Source organism: Elephas maximus, chromosome 14 (assembly GCF_024166365.1).
Source record: "Elephas maximus indicus isolate mEleMax1 chromosome 14, mEleMax1 primary haplotype, whole genome shotgun sequence".
NCBI classification, from domain to species: domain Eukaryota; kingdom Metazoa; phylum Chordata; class Mammalia; order Proboscidea; family Elephantidae; genus Elephas; species Elephas maximus.
Genome location: NC_064832.1, coordinates 22,838,558 through 22,861,131, shown reverse-complemented (window position 1 = coordinate 22,861,131; position 22,574 = coordinate 22,838,558). Strand labels below are relative to the sequence as shown.

Here is a 22,574-nt window from a genome sequence, read left to right as displayed (position 1 = left end):
GAGTGTGTTGGCAACTCTTGACTGGAGGGGGGATGGGAAGATAGAGAGAGAGGGAAGATGGTAAAATTGGCACGAAACGAGAGACTGTAAGGGCTGACTCAATAGAGGGAGAGCAAGTGGGAGAAGGGAGTAAGATGTATGTAAACCTACATGTGACAGACTGATTGGAATGGTAAATGTTCACTTGAAGCTTAATAATAAAAAAAAAAAAAAAATCTGTTTACTGGTTTTCCCATAGCTTGTATTCTAGCATATTCTGTTTCCTCTACTTAGAATGATCTCTACACATTTCCTTCTTCACCTATTTAAATCCTTAAGTCCTATTATCTCCCTCTCTGGAAAGAATACGCAGACTGCTGCATATACTCCTCCTCCTGTGCCACCAAGCACCCTGGGCACGTCTTTCATAACACATGTAATGCTATACTAATCACTCATTTATTTGACCATCTTCCACTAAAGGAGACATAACCTGAAGCCAAAAGACTTTGACATTTTAATTATCTGTTAACAAACATGACAGCTAACATGTTTGTTCATGCCCAATATTTGTATCATGTATGAATTATTTTAAAAGAATTCAGTCAAGGTAACAATTCTGTCTAGATAGAAGAGATATGTACCCAACTAGAAAAGACTTTTAGTATACTTCTGTGCAAACAGAAATACATAAAGCAAGAAAAAATAGAAGCAGATCCTACAATTACAGAAATAATACATTGTTATTTAAAAGAATTTGAGTCATGCATGAAGGTCCGGAAGCAAAACCCTACCAAGGCATCTCTGAGTTTACAAAAGGAGCCCTGATGGCACAGTGGTTAATGTGCTTGGCTGCTAACCAGAAGGTCAGTGGTTCGAACCCATAGCAGTCTCCTTCCACAAAGACTTAGTTCTGGAAGTCTTATACTGCAGTTATACTTTGTTTAAGAGGGTCACTATGAGTCAGAATTGACTTTATGGCAGTGGGTTTGGTTTTGGTTTAAGTTTTTTGAGTTTAAGAATGTGAATATTAACCAGGTACTCCATATTGGATAGCTACTATTTTATACTATATTACAGAATCTCTGACTAATCTAGCCAACCCATTAGATACAGTAGCATGATTTAAAAAAAAAAAAAGGCTAGCCATGTGTGATGGTTAAGACTGTGTGTCAACTCGGCTGGGCCATGACCCTCAGTGTTTATACGTGATCAGTCCCATAATGGAATCTGCTGTGAGTAGCCAATCAGCTGAAAGGGAGTTTCCTTGGGTGTGTGGCCTGGATCCAAATATAAGCAGGTGTTCTGGCTTTTCTGCTCGCTCTGGATCCTGCAGCTGCCTCCTGCTTGTTGGACCTCTGGCTCTTAGGACTTGAGCTATCAGCTTATCTGCTGATCTTGAGTTAGCAGCTACGTGAATCAGGAGAAACCTGCCGGACCTGCCTGCCAATCTTTGGATTCATCCATCTTCACAGCCTGTGAGCAAGAGCCCTGCTCTCCTTGACCTGCCGATCTTGGGTTTGCCAGCCCCTATGGCCAAGAGAAGCCTCTATGCTGATCCACGGACTTGGGACATTCCAGCCTCTACAATCAAATGAGCCAGTTCCTTGATATAAATCTGTATCTATATATAGATTTATACGCTTTACTGGTTTTGCTTCTCTAGAGAACCCAGCCTAAGACACCATGCGATACATCCTTGAAAAGTTTGAGTTTTCAATAATGAAGTAAAAATAAAGAAGAATCTTATCACTGTGGACCCATTCCTTAAGGTCCTGACTCAATACACTGCTCAAATTAAAATACTGGCTCTTGCAAGACTCTTTCATGTTCTTGTTGTTGTTTGTTCTTTTGCAGGGTGTTTTTGCTTTTTATTTTAATAATTATAGTTTGCAACCAGAATAGTAAAAATTTGATAAGGACAAAGCTGGGACATCAAAGGGTAAAAATACAAGGTGTTCCAAGAAAAAAAAAATACTTCGTGAGAGTCCCAGTTTTCCAATCATCTTAATTGCCACCTAAATATAGTAAGTTTGCCTTAGTTACAAATTTTTGGTTATAGAAAAATGGTAGACAAATTAGGGCTTAAGGATTCTACCTCCAGTTATGACTCAATGTTATATTGTTTTGGAACACAGACTACAAGCCATAATTAAAATGAATTCTGCTGTTCAGAGGAAGAACTCAAAAGAGCATTATGTCGAATAGGGAAAAAATCATCATTAATGCAACAATGTTAAAATGACACCTTTAAACATGAATGATTCACATTCACAGTTTAAGAATTCTATTTTTGAAACATACCTTGTCCATTAACTTACTTGCATGAAGACTCAAGCTATTAAAGAATATTTTTTTGCTTAGCAAATGCATTTCTTCAATCGTAGTCAGCAAGGTGGTTGCACTATTTCCAACAATGCCACTGAAAGCAAAAACATTTCAAACTGTAAACATGCTGAAAAAATTCAGTTCTTTAGCTAAGTATAATGCTTTAAAAAAAATCTAGATTTATATAAAAGTTTTTATGTAGAAGACAATTAAAAATTGAGAACAATTACTCCAGTTTCATAGAAAAATGTCAGGTTTTTTTTCCCTTTTAAGTGATGAAAAATGAAAACTAACTACTATGCTTTCTGTATTTCACAATACCTTTAGCAAAACTGCTAGGTGGCGTAGCGGTCAAGTGCTACGGCTGCTAACCAAAAAGTCAGCAGTTCGAATCCGCCAGGCACTCCTTGGGAACTCTACGGGGCAGTTCTACTCTGTCCTCTAGGGCTGCTGTGAGTCGGAATCGACTCAACGGCAGTGGGTTTGGTTTTTTTTTTTTTTTTTTTGGTTTTAGCAAAACTGCAGGTTAGAACAGACACTCATGATATGCAAACTCATAGCTATACTCTTCCTTTGTTTTAGTAGACTTATGTTCTCAGCATCCAGAAAATATTTAATTTTAGTTCTAAGAAAATCATTCAATAGTTTCATCAAATATTTTTCTTCATTGTGTACATATTTTGAAATAAAATATTTTACACTGGTGCAATAATACTTAAATATTTGAAAATAAAATATTTAAATTTTATTAATACTGAGTTTCTCTTTTAATTAAAACTGTTATACCATATCAACAGCTTATTCATATAGTTCCTCAATTTTACAGAGGCGAGTAATTATGAAAAACCAGATATTCTGAAATAATATATAGCAAATTCTGTATTCCTCACTTTGCTATTATAAACCTATTTTTAGGCCTCATCCAAGGTTTCCCCTTTGTGCCAGGATGTAAGTCAAGCACGTATATAAAACAATTTGCAATTTTATTCATCTAATCCTTCTAATGCATGTACTAAAAGTAATTTTAAAATAATTTTTAAGAGAAAATGTTTTCTGTTGATGCAAAAATATACTGTAATCTAGTAAAAATCATAGTTTCTGAAAGCACAATAATCTTACTATACATAAAAAAAGTAGATTGTTGAAGATAAATATACTGGCATTAATAAATACAGGTAAATGGCTAAAAACAGAGTAACTGATAAGTGATATACCAGATAGGATATATTATAAAAGCAAATACCAATACCATATATTTCATCATATTCTGAAACTATAATGAATTTGACTGAATTCCTACATAATTCGTGTAGACAAAGCAAATTATCAGTAAGAAACATAAAGCTAACAGCAAAATACAAATTCCTAGATAGGCAGCCATATACTTGAATTTTAAAAAAAAACAAAAAAGGCATTTGAGTAAAAAAACAGTATAAACCAAACACCAAAATAAACTGGAAGGCATTCTATCACGCACCTATGCAGGCAATGAAAACAATTATTTCCCTGAATAAAAGCATGCATCAAGGAACAGAGAAAAAAAACTGAATGAATACAAACTGATATTTTAATACAAACTTTTGAGACATTGAGATACACTTTGATTTTTTAACAAAATTTGAAGTTATCAGCTGTATTTTACAGTTATTCATATTCAAATTTGCTAAAGTTTATTCAGTACTATTAGGCTAGATACTTTTAGATGTTTCTTCCGGTATTTCACTCTATACTTCTCCTAAACATGATTATAATTCCATTACTTGAATTTTCAGTTTTAGGTATGTAAGATAACATAATGAACTGTCTAAACTCATGTGGAATAAGAAAGAGCATCAAGCTGGTTCCCATGAGGCAGATGGCAAGCAAATGTCCACCTTCCCACTTCTCCATTATTTCTGACACCAGCCACTCCTGCCATGGCACTCTCTACTTCTCTGCAGGATTCAATAATTCGTTGCAATGGCCACACAGAAATCACAGACTATACTCACAGTTATGTAGCCTTATTATACAAGTAAATAGCTACAACTCAGGATCAGGATCAACTTGTAAGTAACAGTAACAACTCAGGATCAGGATCAGATCAAGAGGCACACAGACAAGGCCTGGAAAGATACCCAAAGTGGAAAGCCTATCCCTCTCTTCTTCAACGCAGGACAACTCAAAAAGACTCATGGAGCAGGTAAGTTCTCTGCTGCAGAAGTTCTAAGACTGCTCTCAGCTAGTGCCACTGCCCTCGCCAGCAATCACTGGGTGAGGATTCTCTGCTGGGCAGCTGTCTTTTCTATCAGGTGTGTGCCCCAATTCAGCTTCTCTTGTCTTCTGCCTTCTCTAGGCAGGCCACTCCGTTGTTGACCTCTACACCATCCAGCTCTCTGCCTTCAGGCTCCCCACCATAAGTATTTCTGTCACTGGGCTCTCCACCACTAAGTGGCCCAGATCACAGTCAGTGCAGTAGCTTGCTCAGCTCTCTCAGCTGCTGCTCTCCTAGCAACAACTCTCTGCCATCCATTGGGCCTCTCTGCCACCAGGCCTCTTTACCACCAGGCCCCTTTACCACCAGGCCCCTCTGCCATTAACCCCGTCTACCATCAGATGCTCTACCATCAGGCTATCCACCAACACTCTCTGTCATCAGCCTTTCCACTGCTGACGACCCAGCTCATATCCAGTTTAGCCACTCCACACCGCTCTGCTCACACGCAGCTCTGCTCACACGCAGCTCTGCTCACACGCAGCTCTGCTCACACGCAGCTCTGGTCACACGCAGCTCTGGTCACAAGCAGGTCTGCTCACACGCAGGTCTGCTCACACGCAGGTCTGCTCACATGCAGGTCTGCTCACATGCAGCTCTGCTCACATGCAGCTCTGCATCTCTGACAGCCCAGCTCTTAGCCAGCAGCTCTCTCAGCTGTAGCTGTTTTTACCAGGCTTGGGAGGGTCTTAAGCACAGGACCACCCTGTCCCAAAGGACACACTCCCCTCCTGGCTCCTGTCAACATGGCAGCCTTGAAAACCTCTGTGTTTCAGCCCTTTTATATAGTCAGTTACAAGGCAGGGTCTCCCACACCAGACCAGAGTTCAACCAATCCTCAATTAGACATGAGATGTCAATCAGCTCAGGTCTTTTACAAAAGTAACATTTTCTGCCAGCAGAGGCTGGATCCTCTGCTGGGATGTAACAAACACTCTGAGGTAGAAAGCACCCTGAGAGGTCCCCCAAATTCCTTCTCCTAAGAACTAGGGCAAAGGTGGCAACTCCTCAGGGCTTAGGGGAAAAATCTCTCGAGCTGTTTTTCCACAGAACCCAGGCAAAAGGCCATATAAAGGAATTCATTTCACTGCCAGGTGGTGATGGTGTTGTTAGGGGCTGTTGAGTTGGTTCCAACTCAGGCAACCATATGCACAACAGAATGAAACACTGCCCAGTCCTGTACCATCCTCACAATTGTTGCTATGCTTGAGCCCACTGCTGCAGCCACTGTGTCAATCAATCTCGTTGAGGATCTCCCTCTTTTTCACTGACCTTCTACTTTACCAAGCATGATGTCCTTCTCCAGGGATTGATCCCTCCCGATAACATGTACAAGTATGTGAGAAGCAATCTTGCCATCCTTGCTTCTAAGGAGCATTCTGGTTGTACTTCTTCCAAGACAAGTATGTTCATTCTTCTGGCCATCCGTGGTACATTCAATATTCTTCACCAACACTGCAATTCAAAGCCGTCAATTCTTCTTTGGTCTTCCTTATTCACTGTTCAACTTTCACATGCATATGAGCTGATTGAAAATATCATGGCTTGGGTCAGGCCCACATCAGTACTAAAGGTGACATCTTTGCTTTTCAATACTTTACAGAGGTCTTTTGCAGCAGATTTGCCCAATGCAATGCATCTTTTGATTTCTAGACTGCTGCTTCCTTGGGTGTTGATTGTGGATCCAAGTAAAATGAAATCCTTAACAACCTCAATCTTTTCTCCATTTATCACAATGTTGGTTACTGGTCCAGTTGTGAGGATTTTTGTTTTCTGTATGTTGAAGTGTAGTCCATACTGTAGGCTGTGGTCTTTGATCTTCATCAGTAAGTGCTTTAAGTCCTCTTCACTTTCAGCAAGCGTGTTTTGTGCATAATGTAGACTGTTAATGAGTCTTCCTCCAATCCTGATGCCCCGTTCTTCATATAGTCCAGCTTCTTGGATTATTTGCTGAGCATACAGATTGAACAGCTATGGTGAAAGGATACAACTCTGACCCAAACCTTTCCTGACATTAAACCATACCGTATCTCCTTGTTCTGCTGCTTGATCCATGTACAGATCCCTCGTGAGCACAATTAAGCATTCTGGAACTCCTATTCTCCTCAATGTTATCCATAATTTGTTATGATCCACACAGCCAAATGCCTTAGTATAGTCAATAAAGCACAGGTAAACATCCTTTTGATGTTCTCTGCTTTCAGCCAGGACCCATCTGACATCAGCAATGTTATCCCTGGTTCCATGTCCTCTTATAAATCTGGCTTGATTTCTGGCAGTTCCATGGCAATACACTGCTGCAGCCACTTTTGGATTATCTTCAGCAAAATTTTGCTTGCATGTGATATTAATGATACTGCTCAATAATTTCCACATCTGGCTGGATCACCTTTCTTGGGAATAGGCATAAATATGGATCTCTTCCAGTCAGTTGGCCAGGGAGCTGTCCTCCAAGTTTCCTGGCATAGACAAGTGACCACCTCCAGCGCTACATTCGTTTGTTAAAAAATCTCAATTGGTATTCCATCAATTCCCAGAGACTTGTTTTTCACCAATGCCTTCCACGCAGCTTGGACTCATTCTTGCAGTACCATGGGTTCCTGCTCATAAGTTACCTCCTGAAATGGTTGAACGTCTACCAATTCTTCTTTGGTAAAGTGATTCTGTGTATACCTTTCATTTTCTTTTGATGCTCCCTACATTGTTTAATATTTTCCCCACCTAATCTTTCACTATTGCAACTCAAGGCTTGAATCTTTTCTTCAGTTCTTTCAGCATGAGAAATGCTGAGCACGTCCTTCCCTTTTGGATTCTATCTCCAGGTCTTCGCACGTCATCCTCGAAATTTTACTTTGTCTTCTCGAGACGCCCTTTGAAATTTTCTGTTCATCTCCCTTACTTCATCATTTTTTCCATTTGCTTTAGTTACTCCATGTTCACGAGCAAGTTTCAGAGTCCCCTCTGACATCCATTTAGGTCTTTTCTTTCTTTCCTGTCTTTTTAATGACCTCTTGCTTTCTTCACGTATGATGTCCTTGATGTCGTTTCACAACTCGTCTGGCCTTCCATCATTAGTGTTCAATGCATCAAATCTATCCTTGAGATGGTCTTTAAGTTCAGCTGGGATACAGTCAAGGTCATACTTTGGCTCCTGTTCTTCAGTTTCAACTGGAACTTGCACATGAGTAACTGATGGTCTGATCTGCAGTCAGCTCCTGGCCTTGTTCTGACTTATGATATTGAGCTTTTCCATCCTCTCTTTCACAGATGTAGTCGATTTGATTCCTGTGTATTCCATCTAGCGAGGTCCATGTGTACAGTCACCATTTATGTTGGTGAAAAAAGGTATTTGCAATGAAGTCGTCATTAATCTTGCAAAATTCAATCATGTGATCTCTGGTATCATTTCTATCATCAAGGCCGTATTTTGCAACTACCGATCCGTGTTCTTTGTTTCCAACTTTTGCATTCCAATCACCAGTAATTATCAGTGCATACTGATTGCATGTTCGATCAATCTCAGACCACAGAAGTTGTAGAAACCTTCAATTTCTTCATCTTTGGCCTTAGCGGTTAATGTGTAAATTTCAGTAACAGTCATATTAACTGGTCTTCCTTGTAGGCATATGGATATTATTCTATCACTGACAGTGTTGTACTTCAGGATAGATCTTGAAATGTTCTTTTTGACAATGAATGCAACGCCATTCCTCTTCGTCATTCCTGCCATAATAGGCCATATGATTGTGCAACTCAAAATGACCAATACCAGTCCATTTCAGCTCACTAATGCCTAGGGTATCGAACTTTATGCGTTCCATTTCATCTTTGATGATTTCCAAATTCCCCACACGTCTGTTAGTTTGTTGTACTGTGGGGGCTTGTGTGTTGCTATGATGCTGGAAGCTATGCCACTGGTATACCAGCAGGGTCACCCATGGCAGACAAGTTTCAGCTGAGCTTCCAGACTAAGACAGACTAGGAAGAAGGACCCAGCAGTCTACTTCTGAAAAGAATTAGCCAGTGAAAACCTTATGAACTCCAGAAAACACTCCCTGATATAGTAGCAGAAGATGAGCCCCTCAGGTTGGAAGGCACTCAAAGTATGACTGAGGGAGAGCTGCCTCTTCAAATAGAGTCGACCTTGATGACATTGATGGAGTCAAGCTTCTGGGACCTTCGTTTGCTGATGTGGCACGACTCAAAATGAGAAGAAACAGCTGTATCACCAGATATTACATACAAATTTCCTGATACAGAAGATGAGAGTTAAGATCTCTTACACAATGCTCCTCTGCCACAGCAACACACCCACACTTCATCTTCCCCAGGCTTCCTAACACAGGCCTACCACAAGGTTCTCGTAAATAAATACTCAATGTGTACGTTTACATCTTAAGAATGTAAATATTACTTAGTGTTGACCATGCAATCAGGGAATCCAACACCAGGGAACAAGCAGGCTGGTGAAGAAATAAGCCCCAGCAGACAGCCACACAGTAGGCCTAGAGAACAACCAGTCTGACTGGAAAAGGAGAGTGCAAGGCAGCAAGGGGGGATTTCAGATGGCAAAGAGTGTGGATGGGTTACTTGGTGTGCGATAAAATTAGAGCAAAGGAGCAACATACACTTCCATTTAAGAGTTTGGGTTTAAAATAGCAGTAAGAGCATGGGAAAGTAAGCAAACACAAAAGTAAAGCAGCATTAACTCCAGGGAGAAAACAATCAAAATACGCTGGATTTTCTATTTCCTGGGACCCTTTTGGGGGGTACTACTGCCTTTTGATGAAATCATCCTCTAGCTTTACTGTATAAAACCTGTTACTATCGAGTCGATTCTAATTCATAGTGACTCTACAGGACAATGCAGAACTGCCCCATAGGGCTTCCACGGCTCTAGTCTTCACAGAAGCAGACTGCCACATCTTTCTCCCACAGAGAAGCTGGTGGGTTCAAACTGTCCTTTAAGCTAGCAGCCAAGCACTTAACCACTGCACCACCAGGGCTCCTTTACCATACAGGAGGTAAAATTTGTTGAGATCTTGCATGTCTCCTGTATTTTCCCCCAACTTCTCTGGCTATTTCTTCCCAGTATTCTTTGTGGGCTCCACTTCTTCTTGATGACTAAATACTGGAACTTCTTCCCAGGACTCAGTCCTTAGCCTTCTTCTTTATCTACACCCACTCCCAAGGTTATTTCACCAAGTCCTGTGGCTTCAAAGATCTTCTATAGCTGAAAACTAACATACTGGGTTTCGGCTCTGACCTCTGTGTTATCTATTCACTCAACATTTCCCACTGTATGTACACAGGCACATCAAACATGACACAGCCAAAAGAGAACTTTTCATTACCAGCCTACCACCATCAATCTGTTCTCTCCAGTATTCCTCAATTCAGGAAGCAGCAACACTATTCACCCAGTTATTCAAACCGAAGGCGAAGAATCCATCCTTGACTCCTCTTCCTTTCACATCTTATTCTATCTAATCTATTATATATTTATATATATATATACCCACATCTGTGTGTGTGTGTATCATACTGTCTCTAAAATAAAATATATCCTGAATCAACTACTTTTCACCACCTCCAAGACCATCATCCTAATGTAACTCATCATTATCTCTGTTCATAATTACAAAGTGCCTCCTAAATACCTTCCTTGCTTCTGCTTTTGCCACCCCCACCCACAATCCATTATGCACAAAATTCCCAGAGTCTTCCCCACAACTTAAAAAAAAAAAATCTAAACTGTCACCACAGCCTACAAAATCTTGCATGATCTGGCCTTTGCCTACCTCTCTGATTTCATCTTCCCTTACTTCTTCCAATTCATTCAACTTCAACCACTGGACTGCCTCCTGTTACTCCAACATGCAAGCTCTTCCCGGCCTGAGGGCCAGAGCGTGTCTCTGCCTGGGACACTCTGAGATCTTCTCATGCCCAGCTCCTTCACATTATTCAGGTCTCAGTTCAAATATTACACCAAAAGGCCTTCAAAAATAAGTCTCTCTCTGTCACTGTCTCTGTCTCTCTCTCACACACACACACACACACCCCTACTCAAACAAGGTCACTCTCTATAGTTTCTATTTCCTTTCTCCTTTATTTTCTTTAATGCCCTTATTGTTATGTAAAATTATTTTATACTTGTCCAATTGTTTGTCTCCCCTATTACAATGTAAGGGTTAAGCTGTTTTCTTCACTTAGAAGAGTAACACGTAAACAGTCAATTTTTAAACTGAATGAGAAAATGTGTGAACAAGTAGTAAAACTATATTAAAAAAAGTATCAAAACTAATTGGCATCCTCAATATTATCTTCAAAGATAGAAAAATTACAATTTTCAGAGCCCAAAAACCTATCATCATCTTCAGAATCCAAATGATTCCATTTCTAGCACTCTCTACATCAGAAACTGAGCTGTCATTATGTTCAAATAATAAATTTCACGCAGTACCATCACGGGTATTACCAAATAGGTAATTTAAGAATGATTTTACCACTGTCTTTTCATAACATACCATTTGGTATGGTATGTCCAGCTTTCAGCTGATCTTGCTTTTCTATGTACTTATCATTCTCTTATTTTAGGAAGCCTGTAACATTACAGTTGAGCCTAATTTACTGCTTTTAGTCATGGGGAATGGTGATAAAACATTTATACCTAAAATGTTAGTGAACTAACCCAAACTCTCTCGCTGATCAGTTCTCTAGCCTGTGGCTTGTTAGTTTTGTTTGAAAATGCACCAGTACAACATGAGGCTCATCTGTTAGCTGTGAGTGCTGGGTAACTACTCTGAGCTACTAGAGGGCAGGTAACATTACTGCTGTAGTCATGGTGCTCAGTGAACTACTGGCCCTATACCTCTCCCAGACCTGTCAGTCATGATCCTAATGGCCTTTAACAGTTGACTTTCTATTCCTGATACTGGCACTTCGGATAAAAAGTAGTTTTTAAATCATTTTTTAATGGAAAAATATGGAAACTATCAAAATATACCACTGAAGGATACTGTTTAACCCAGCTACACATAAAACATGGTCTTACAGTGACATTTTAATAAAGCCCAAGTATGTATCAACAACAAATATGCACAACGCAAAAACTGGAGTCAAAGATCACATTTTACATAAGACAAGTGGTTCCTAATCCAATAAGGCAATTTATTTAAACTAAAGCTATCTTATCACAGATGGAAAATTAAATGCTAAAGAAGAAATTAGGTTATTTACATCCAGAATAGGACATTTCACTCATTATGCCCTATTTGAATGTAATATATATTTGCTTTAGTTGCCATGGATCTCTCTTACAAATGCAAGAAGACTCAACAAATACGTTATAGTTTTCTATCAGTTGTGTGTGTGTGTGTAGTTATACGGAAGTACCCCCTTATCCGCGAGGGATATGTTCCAAGACCCCCGTGGATGCCTGAAACCACCGATAGTACTGAACCCTATGTATACTATGTTTTGTGCTATACATACATACTTACAATAAAGTTTAATTTATAAATTAGGCACAGTAAGAGATTAACAATAATAACTAATAATAAAATAGAACAATTTTAACAATATACCGTAATAAAAGTTATGTGACTACGGTCCCAGGGTGGGATGGAACTGGACAGCATGAGATTTCACCAAGCTACTCATTTAACATTTTTGGACCGTGGTTGACCATGGGTAACTGACACCACGGAAAACAAAACCACAGATAAAGGGAGGACTATAGCACGTGGAGAAGGAAGAAAAATGGAAATACAGAACTCAAAGTATAGCATTATAATATGTATACAATGATTTATATGATATGGAGGTTTCATTTGTAATACTTTGTCATACACACAATGAAAGCAAAATAATCTTACTGTGCTCAAAGTTAAATGAGCTATCATAGGGGATTTAACAAGCATGTTTCAGCATTTCACTTACCTAATTGTATGGTGGTAAAATTTGAGGAGATTAGAAATTTTATATAATAAAACTGCCCCAGGTTCAGCAACTATCACTTGCTCAATTCGAACCTATTAAAAACATATGAAAAATCAAACATTTTCTTCATTAATCACATGCAATATAAATGGCATTTAAAAATAAAAACCAGATTTACTGCAGAAATCACAAAACGCCTCCTAAACCCCACTGCCGTCAGGTTGGTTCCGACTCATAGCGACCCTATAGGACAGAGTAGAACTGCACCATAGAGTTTCCAAGGAGTGCCTGGTGGATTCGAACTGCCAACCTCTTGGTTAGGAACCACAGGACTTAACCACCAGAAATCACAAAACGCCTCCTAAAGAATTTCTAAGTATTAGGTCATGGGATGGTAAAATAACAGAAATATTTTAGCACAGATAAACTCTACAAACAATAATCCATTACCTACAGAGTTTGGCTCAAGGCAGTTGTTACCAGAAATATCAATACAATGGGACCATTTTTGTGGTATATCACCAGTGCGTAAAACTGAATTTAGTTCAGCACTAAATCACAAAAGCAGCTGCTTTATCCCTAAAGACAGGTTATCAGTGACAATATACTGTCCCAACTCCAAATCTTCAGAATGATGCAAGAATTCTGGTCTTTAAACTATTACACCAAATTTCTTTTTTGACTATGAATCTGAGAATAGGAAAGCAGACAAAAGTTAATAAACTAGCACCAACATTTTTGTCTAATTATAAGATTACTGGGGCAAAATCTGATCTAGTACACAATTAAACTTGGTCTACCTCAAAATTAACTACCAGGACTTTTTCCTAGTTAAACTCCATCCCTCACTGATCTTTCCCTTACTTTACAGTCCCTCATTAACGGACACCATCTAAAGCACACCAGTGTGTGCTTATTTACAAACTGCAATGTATCTACTGCCTACACTGTATCCTCTTGCCTCCTAACTAGATGCTAAACACAAACACAAACTTTGTGTTTTCTGCTTCTTTTACATCTGGTAGAACAGCACACACACAATAGATGTTTAATAAGTGCTTCTGAAAGCTGAAGTGTTTCTGTGCTTAGATTTTGGCATACGTTATAATGCCAACAAATTGATTTGCTAACACAAAGTTTTATAAATGTATTTTATCAGCATACAAAATCCTCTTACAGAAATTAATTTACCTTTACAGGAAACCCTGGTAGCATAGTGGCTAAGAGTTCGGCTGCTAACCAGGAGATCAGCAGTTCGAATCTACCAGGTGCTCCTTGGAAACCCTATCGGGCAGTTCTACTCTGTCCTATAGGGTTGCTATGAGTCAGAATCGACTCGATGGCAACGGGTTTTTACACTAACAAGTTTACAAAACTAATACATTTTGGCATAAAGCAAAAGACTGGGAAACTACTTAAATGTTATCATCAGTGGCATTTGAATTTAAAAATCATAATTTTTGCTTCACTGTTCCTTTTAGGCCCAAGCCTTCAATAATAATTTAAATTATATATCATATCAATAACTGATATTTTCTAAATTATAATATAATTATTAGGGCAAAAATAAAGGGTGTTAATTGTAGAAGGCAGTTCTTCTCTAGTATATTTATTAACACCATTTCCCCTGGTATCTTGCCTTCTAAAATTTCTAGGCATCGAGAAAATAACTCTTCATTCCAACTCCCTTAAAAAAGGAGGAGGGTAGGGAAGGAAAAGAAAGGAGGCAAGGGTGGGAAGAAGGAAGAAAAAGGAAAGGAAAAGAAAAACTCCCACCTACACACACACACACACACACACACACACGCTTTCAAATGCAATGAACACAACAGAGAGGCTGAGACATCAGGAGAGTTACATAAGATACACCAAGATTGGTCAATGTGCCTGAAAGAAACATTGCCTTACGAGAGCTATGTAAGAGACCAAATATTTTCAGCAAAAACTATGAGTCACAGGAAATAATAACAATAAAAAAGTAAAAGGGCAGAAGAGACTAAAGAAGAGGTGGCGGCAACAACTGACTAAAAATTATAACGGTAATGGCAGTGGAGAAACAATTATTAACAGAGCTTAAAAGTGGTGACAGAAATAATGGCTCAGAACAGTCCCTGGCATATAATAAGTACTCAATAAATCTTAACTATATTATTGGAAGTGGCAGAGATAGTATAAAAGGAAGACAAACGAAAACCAGCAAAATAGGCTACAGGCAATCTGTCAGCACAGAAAAAGGTAGGGAATAGATTTTAAAAAAGTTTTGCAGCTCTCCTATCCAGTGCAAGAGGGTGAGAGCTAAAGCTATAAGTTAGTTTGCGTTGATGAGGGAAGGGACAAAGTAGGAAGGGAGAATGACAATGCTTCTTCACCTTAATATCATAGAAAGCTGCTTAGAGTGAATATCTGTTCCCCATTATAGTTCAAGGGAGCCCTGGTGGTTAAGAGCTCAGCTGCTAACCAAAAGGTCAGCAGTTCGAATTCACCCGCCACTCCTAGGAAACCCTATGGGGCAGTTCTACTCTGACCTATAGGGTTGCTGTGAGTGGAAATCAACTCCACAGCAACAGGTTTGGGTTTTTTGTTTTTTTTTTTTGGTTTTATAGTTCAACAGAGCCCTGGTGGCACAGTGGTTAGGAAGCACTCAGCTGCTAACCAAAAGGTTGGCAGTTTGAATCCATCAGCCACTCCTTGGAAACCCTATGGGGCAGTTCTACTCTACTCAATAGGGTCACTATGAGTCGGAATCAACTCGACGGCAATGGGTTTGGTTTGGTTTTGGATAGTTCAACAGTCTGAGGGCACAATGACTATATCATGTAATACAGTATCCAGCTTTACTTTTCACACTATTTATTTTTTTATAGACAGCTATTTTCATAGAACCCAACATCATTTTAGAAGGTCAAGAACCATATAACACACTAAAGTTTTTATTGAAGAGAATTCCAATGTTGGCTGGTAATCTCTCAGCCATCTAGAACGTTCACATAAAAGAAGGGTCATTTTACCCAATGAACTTATAAAAACTTAGTATATTAGTTCTGATGTTTCCAGCTACAACTGTGGGGTGAAGCTACCTGTAAAGTAACAGACTTGATGCTGACAATCCATAGTATCCTCTCTATAAATATATAATTTTATCTATACATAATTTTAAGCCTAGCACATAGATTTTTAAAACTGGAAATAATTTTAAAGTTCATATCTGAATGCTTACATTTACAACTATTTATTCTACTATATTTCAATTTATTAAGACAAAGTTAAATACAAGATAAGCCAAAAAAAACCAAACCCATTGCCGTCAAGTTAATTCCGACTCATAGCGACCCTACAGGAAAGAGGAGAACTGCCACATAGGGTTTCAAAGGAGAAGAACTGCCACATAGGGTTTCAAAGGAGCAGCTGGTGGATTTGAACTGCTGACCATTTGGTTAGCAGCTATATAGCTCGCTGTAGCTCTTAGCCACTGTACCACCAGAGCTCCAAATAGGGATTCAAACACACACACACACACACACACACCCCACACGATTCTGACTCATAGCAACCCTATAGGACAGAATAGAACTGCCCCAATAGGGTTTCCAAGTAGCATCTGGTGGATTCAAACTGCTGACCTTCTGGTTAGCAGCTGTAGCTCTTAACCACTATGCCACCAGGGTTTCCTAAATAAGGGATAGAGTAAAACAAATATATAGTATCTCAAAAATGGCTACCACTACTATTGTAATTTTCTATCCTTCTAAAAAAAAAAATTACCCCTGAACTAAAAAGAATTCATTCCTACAAAGAAAAGACTGAGTGACAGCAGCTTAACCAAATCATCCACATCACGTATCATCAGTGGTTTTTATAAACTAGAAGGATGAAATTTTATACTAATGGAACGTAAAAGTCTGTCACTAAGAGTCATAATTACCAAAGAAAATATCCAACTTTTTTTCTCAGTGAACAACTACATCACTGAAAATATCAGATACCTAAGTTGGGTCATGGAAACCCTGGTGGCGTAGTGGTTAAGAGCTATGGCTGCTAACCAAAAGATCAGCAGTTCAAATCCCCCAGGTGCTCTTTGGAAACCACAGGGGGCAGTTCTACTCTGTCCTATAGGGTCACCTATGAGTCGGGATCAACTTGACAGCAGTTTTTTTTTTTTTAATTGGGTCATAAAGACAGAGAATTCTTAAAATAGTTTAGCATTGTACATCACTATCAAGCTAATGTAATATGTAACTCCTGTAAACACTGTTAAATACTGTCTGGAGTACACAATACATATTATTATTATGTGAGAAAATTTAAGGTTTCTATCATTTCAGGAACTAAGAGGATTTTTCTTCCTTTACCATAAAAAGATTTTTGCTTCCTTACTATTTTTCTTCTTTATCATTTGTTATCTTACATTAAAATTTTTCAGTTGGACACAGTAATGCCTTATAACTATTATAAACATCTTTATATGCATATACCTTTAAGAAAGGTAAACTGAGAATTTCTAAGCACATTTTAAAATGAAGGCTGGCTTTGGTATATAATGTCTTTTTATAAGCAATGGGTGTTATTGTAAACACTTTTAACATCATAGTATTTCTTAGACTAGGATAGGAAACTCTAAGGTCCATTCTAACCCTCTGGTTCTAGAATTATACTTCACACAATCTTTTTTTTTTTTTTTTTAAAGGAAAAGCTGCAATAAGACACGTTAAGTGGGGGGGGGGAAGGATAAGGCAAAGTTGAATTAATTCACCAAAGTGACTGGGAATTTCACTTACCTACATGTAGTTATAAAAATGTATGAAAAGTGCAGAGAAACAAAACTTTTTATTTTTGTTCTACCTTTTATTTTTATTAATCTTTCAAATAATTGCTGATATATAGAACAAGCAACATTTATATAAGCTATTAATGTCTGAAAATCAAAATATATCAAATAAACATGTCATTGGGAGAAAAAGATAAAATAATTTCAAAGTACTTTGCTATTTACTGAATTGAGTCCAAAGATGATCTAATTATACCAATAACCAAATTTTTAAATATTATCAATTTTCATAAGGTGTGTCATCTGAGATTTTCTTGCCTGGACAAAAATACCAAAGAAAATCTTAGAAATGAGAGAAATTTAGTTTTAAAGTTTAGTTCTTGATAAGAATACATCACAAAACTTTTATTTCAAATTATACATAATAAATTAAAATCAATTAACAAGGAAAAGTAAACCAACAATTACAATATATTCTGCAAATATTCATAAGAGAAAATAACGTTTGTTGCAGGCCTACTACAGGCCACTTTCAGCTACATTATCTCATTCAACCCTCACAACAACCCTTCACGGTAGATATTTTTATACACAAGTTAAACATGAGTAAATTAAGGTGCAGAAACCAAAAAAACCAAACCAAACCCATAGCCACTGAGTCAGTTCTGACTTATAGTGGCCCTACTGGACAGAGTAGAATCGCCCCCAAAGGGTTTCCAAGGTGCAGGTGATAGATTTGAACTGCTGGCCTTTGTTTAGCAGCCGAGCTCTTAACGACTGTGCCACCAGGGCTCCAAGGCGCAGAAGAGTTAGGCAATTTGAACAAGTTAACACAATTAAGTGGCAAAGTAGGGATTCTAACACAAATTTGACTCCAAAGTCTGCTCACTGTACTATAAATAGTATTGACAGTAGTAACACTGATAATAATATTTATCCTTGGGTTAATCATTATTTATTACCATAACAAATAGATTTTAAAATTTAGCATGCTCAAAGCAATAAAGTGAATAGAGTGTGTCCTTAGTAAATCTGTTAAGAGTTCATAGGTATTATATAGGAAGGCGTATGTGAGTAAATGCACATGCAGGTATACATGTATCTGTAGGCATATGTACAGACATGTTTGTGTGTGCTGCGTATATATAGCCATATACATAACAAAGCACATGGGGGCACAGTTAAGGAGGTTTCCTAGACATATCCTAACAACTCGAGGGATTGGTTTACTGAGTTAAAAGACTTAGGACCATAGTCTCAAGGCACAACTTAATGAATTGCCATAACATAGTTCATAAAGATAATGTTCTACACCCTAGTCTGGTGAGTAGTGTCTGGGGTCTTAAAAGCTTGCAGGCAGCCACCTAAGATTCAACTATTGGTCTCTTCTCACACGGAGCATAAGTAAAGACAACAAAGGCTCAAAGGAGAAGCTAGTCCACAGGACTAATAGCCCACATGAACCATGGCCTCTTCTAACCCGAGACCAGAAGAACTAAACGATGCCCAGCTACCCCTACTGACCATTCTGACTAGGGACACAACAGAAGGTCCCAGATAGGATGGGAGAAAAATATAGAACACGGCTCAAATTCCTAAAAAATGTCAGACCTACTAGACCAATAGAGACTAGAGGAACCCCCCAAAACTACCGCTGTAAGATACCCTTTGAACTTGGAACTGAAGCTATTTCTGGAGGTCATCTTTCAGCCAAATAATAGATTGGCTTATAAAATAAAAATCACCCATTAGCAATGTGTTCCCTTAAATAATCAATTATGTGAGAACAAATGGTCAACATTTACCCAAAAGCAAAGAAGAGAAGGCAAGGAAGGGAAGGGAACCTAGATCAGTGGAAATAGAACATAATGGAAATGAGAATGTTGACACATTGTTAAAATGTAACCAGTGATATGGAACAATTTGCATAAAAATTATTAAATGGTAATCTAATTTGCTGTGTAAACTTTCACCGAAAACACAATAAAATTAAAATATTATTTAAAAAAAAAGAGTCCAGAGGTGAACTGCTTCGATTAAACAGACTTTATCGGAATTGATTAAATAAGTTACTACGGAGATGATAATATATAAAAAAAAAAAGCCAACATATGATAACCAAGAATGTTTCAAATTTTATTTCTTAAGGAGAAAAATGGCAACAATTTTTTTAAATGTATTTTATTATTCTACATTAACATGTTAATTTGATAAAATTATAGCTTACGTTCAGGCTGGTATTTCTTTAAACTTGTAAGAATGAAGAAGGCAGTGATTTAGCTAGCTATCATATGCTGTTGTCAGTTGTCATGCAGTCAATTCAACAACATTTTTAAAAACAAAATATATTACCTTTAGAGGCCTACACACACCCTCAGTGATATGCCCAACAACTTCTTGAATATTTTCTTCAACACCTAAAATTAATTAGAAAAGAAATTTAAGACTTCTTCCATATTATACCTTTTTTTTTTTTTTACTTCATATAAGTTCAAAGGCTAACAAACAATAACACATATGGTTACTGGCAATATTAACAAACATTTAAAAGAACCGTAATAATATTTTACTAAGTTCACTATCTTTTAGGACATTGCTAATTTGTCTTAATACCTCAGTCTAGTAATTCTTTTCAATCCATCTGACTGTTGAATAAAATGAACATTATTTCTTTATGAAAAAAGTATAAATGTATGAGTTATAGGAAAAACAACTGTGAAATGTATTAATTGAAGGAAATAATATGAATATAAGGAGCCCTGGTGGCCCAAGGGTTAAGTGTTCAACTGCACCAAAAGGTAGATGGTTCAAACTCCACAGGAGAAAGACGTGCAGTCTGCTTCCATAAAGATTAAAAAAAATTAGAGCCTTAGAAACCCTACAGGGCAGTTCTACACTATCCTATAGGGTTGCTGTGAGTTGGAATCAGCTTGACAGCAATGGGTTCAGTTTGGTATAGCATTTCTTCTACAAACATCTTATTCTAGGCAGCAGTGCTAAGCATATACGCTGAAGAAACAAAGATGAAAATCTTATCTCATAATCTCAGTGGAAAACTAACATTTACTAAACACCTACTATTTATCAATCACTGAAGTAGGCACTTGACATTAACTGCTTACAATCACCTTCATTCTTTACAGATACAGAAATCAAGCTCAGAAAAGTCAAGTCATTCCTGCAAAATAACCTGTTTCATCTAACTCCAATCCATTTTTCTTTTCACCTCTTAACACTGCCTCATATACATCCTTTTTAAAAACATCTGTAAAGAAATACATCCTATTAAACTAGATAATTACAGTAAAAACAGGAATTTAACTTAAAAAAATGCAGACTTTGAGCCAATCTGACAAGATGCAGCGTATAATCTCAATACTGAAAAGCTTTAAAACTATGAGATTAACTATTACCACCAATCTGCACACCGGCCTATCATGAAGTTCTTGTGACAAGCCACAATTACATGCTACTAAGTGATGTAAAACAGGTCACTATATTTCCCTTTACCTCCTATCAAAAAAACTACTAACCCCACAAACTCCAACATATCTTCAGGCAGTCACAACTGAGGAGATCTGAAATTGTCTAAATAATGGACATCAGAATTCTAAAAATTATTAAGTTTTATTTCATGAAATAAGACAAATTTAAATGCATTTGGTACATATGGTAATTATTTTTTAAAAACATTAAAACAGTCATGTAAGAATGAATAACAGATTGAGCAGTAGAATGAAAGGATAAATAGCTTAGTGACCTTAAGCTAGTCACTCAGGGTGTTTCATTACTAATAAATTGCAAATAATATCTTTTATCTTTAAAGTATACTGCTAAGGATTTGAGATAATGTACACCACACAGTCAAGAAATGTCTTAAGTCAATCAGAAGAGGCTAGGCTTGATATGGAAGGTAATAAGCATTCCCTAAGGAAGAAAGGCCTGGCGATCTGCTTGCAAAAAATCAGCCATTGAAAACCCTCTGAAACACATGGGGTCACTACGAGTGGAATTAACAACAGCAACTGCTTTTTTATAAAACTGTGAAGAGTTAAGCAATAGGATGAAAGAGGCGTTTATGGAGGAGAAAGTCTATTAGCAAAATAATAAATTAGGATGCTTATTGTAACATCTAGATGTGAAGTGTTTATCTTAGTGAAGATGGCAGCAGTAAGAACAGAAACTGAGAAGCACTGTAATATTTTCCATATTTAGTCTTTAGCAGTAACAAACTACTTGCTCACCTTGTGTGGTTACATGCTTTAAAAGGGCTTCAAGATGTTCCTTTTCAGAAGCAGTAGCTTGATGGAGCCAAGCCAACATATCTCCAACATACCTAATAAAAACTAAATGCTAGTAAAGATTTCCTTTGGAAAAAAACACCAACTACTATAATGTTTTCTGATTATTATACCTCAAAGGGTCATGGGAGTGCATCTCAATGGGTCTAGGTGTACCTCCTGGGCCCCCTCTTGTAAGAGCATCGATAAATCCGCGAACAACTGTACTTCTTCTGGCAGTTCCAAACTCATCTAATGTATACCTAGAGGAAACAAGTTATGTGAAAAACAGTTGTTTTCCCTCGTTGTGATCATGTTACACTACTCATGCAATTTCTGGGATAAGACAGACATCTAAATCCCTATTTAGGCACTCTTGCAAGCAGTATTACTTTTAAACATTAAAAAATATAAGGTAACTTTACCATAATAAAAATTCAGTATAAAGGTATGTATTTTTACTCGTCGTTAGAAAGAATGTTGGGATTTGGAACTAAATGGGTATGGTGGAGGCAAGGGATAGGGTGGCAGATCTGGTAAAGTAAAATAGCAAGCCAAGGGGAAATCCTGGACTCCTCAAGTTTCAGCACATTTGCGGTCCCATATACGACAGTCTACTCTTTTACAAAGGGCCATATCTACTTCTCAGAGGCTAGTTATAATTAGGACTTTACAATTAAAAAAATAAGACTTTTTCTTCTATATTAAAAAAATCCCCTTTATACATATCTCATCACAATTTACCACCAAACTTTGCCCAAAAAAATACCACACATTTTTAAAAGCTTATTTTGATTTCAATATTACACATACTAGATATTCCTTCAATTTACTGACCAACTATGCGTGCACAGCAAACACTTTTTCTACATATATTTAGAAGCTACTCACTGTGGTTAAGAAGAAAAAAAAATGCTTCCTACGAGTCAGAATCAACTCAACGGCACACAACAACAACAACGTGAGGGAATAAAAAATCAACTCAACGGGATACAACAACAACGTGAGGGAACAGGTAGGGTAATTG

General features: G+C 37.7%; 1 protein-coding gene across 7 annotated transcripts in view; it reads right to left on the bottom strand.

The window, feature by feature from the left end:
* Nucleotides 1-22,574, bottom strand: part of COG6 (component of oligomeric golgi complex 6) — a 164,840-nt gene that overhangs the window by 77,551 nt on the left and 64,715 nt on the right. For all 7 annotated transcript variants that reach the window (XR_007513179.1, XM_049853371.1, XM_049853375.1 and 4 more), the window contains 5 exons: nt 21,682-21,810; nt 21,512-21,603; nt 19,620-19,684; nt 12,503-12,594; nt 2,284-2,401 (listed from right to left, as the gene is read on the bottom strand). Coding sequence is in view for 6 of the 7 variants with exons in the window: in XM_049853371.1 (XP_049709328.1) it covers nt 2,284-2,401; nt 12,503-12,594; nt 19,620-19,684; nt 21,512-21,603; nt 21,682-21,810 (496 nt within the window). In the remaining variant the exon portion in view is untranslated. The remainder of the gene's footprint in view (nt 1-2,283; nt 2,402-12,502; nt 12,595-19,619; nt 19,685-21,511; nt 21,604-21,681; nt 21,811-22,574) is intronic.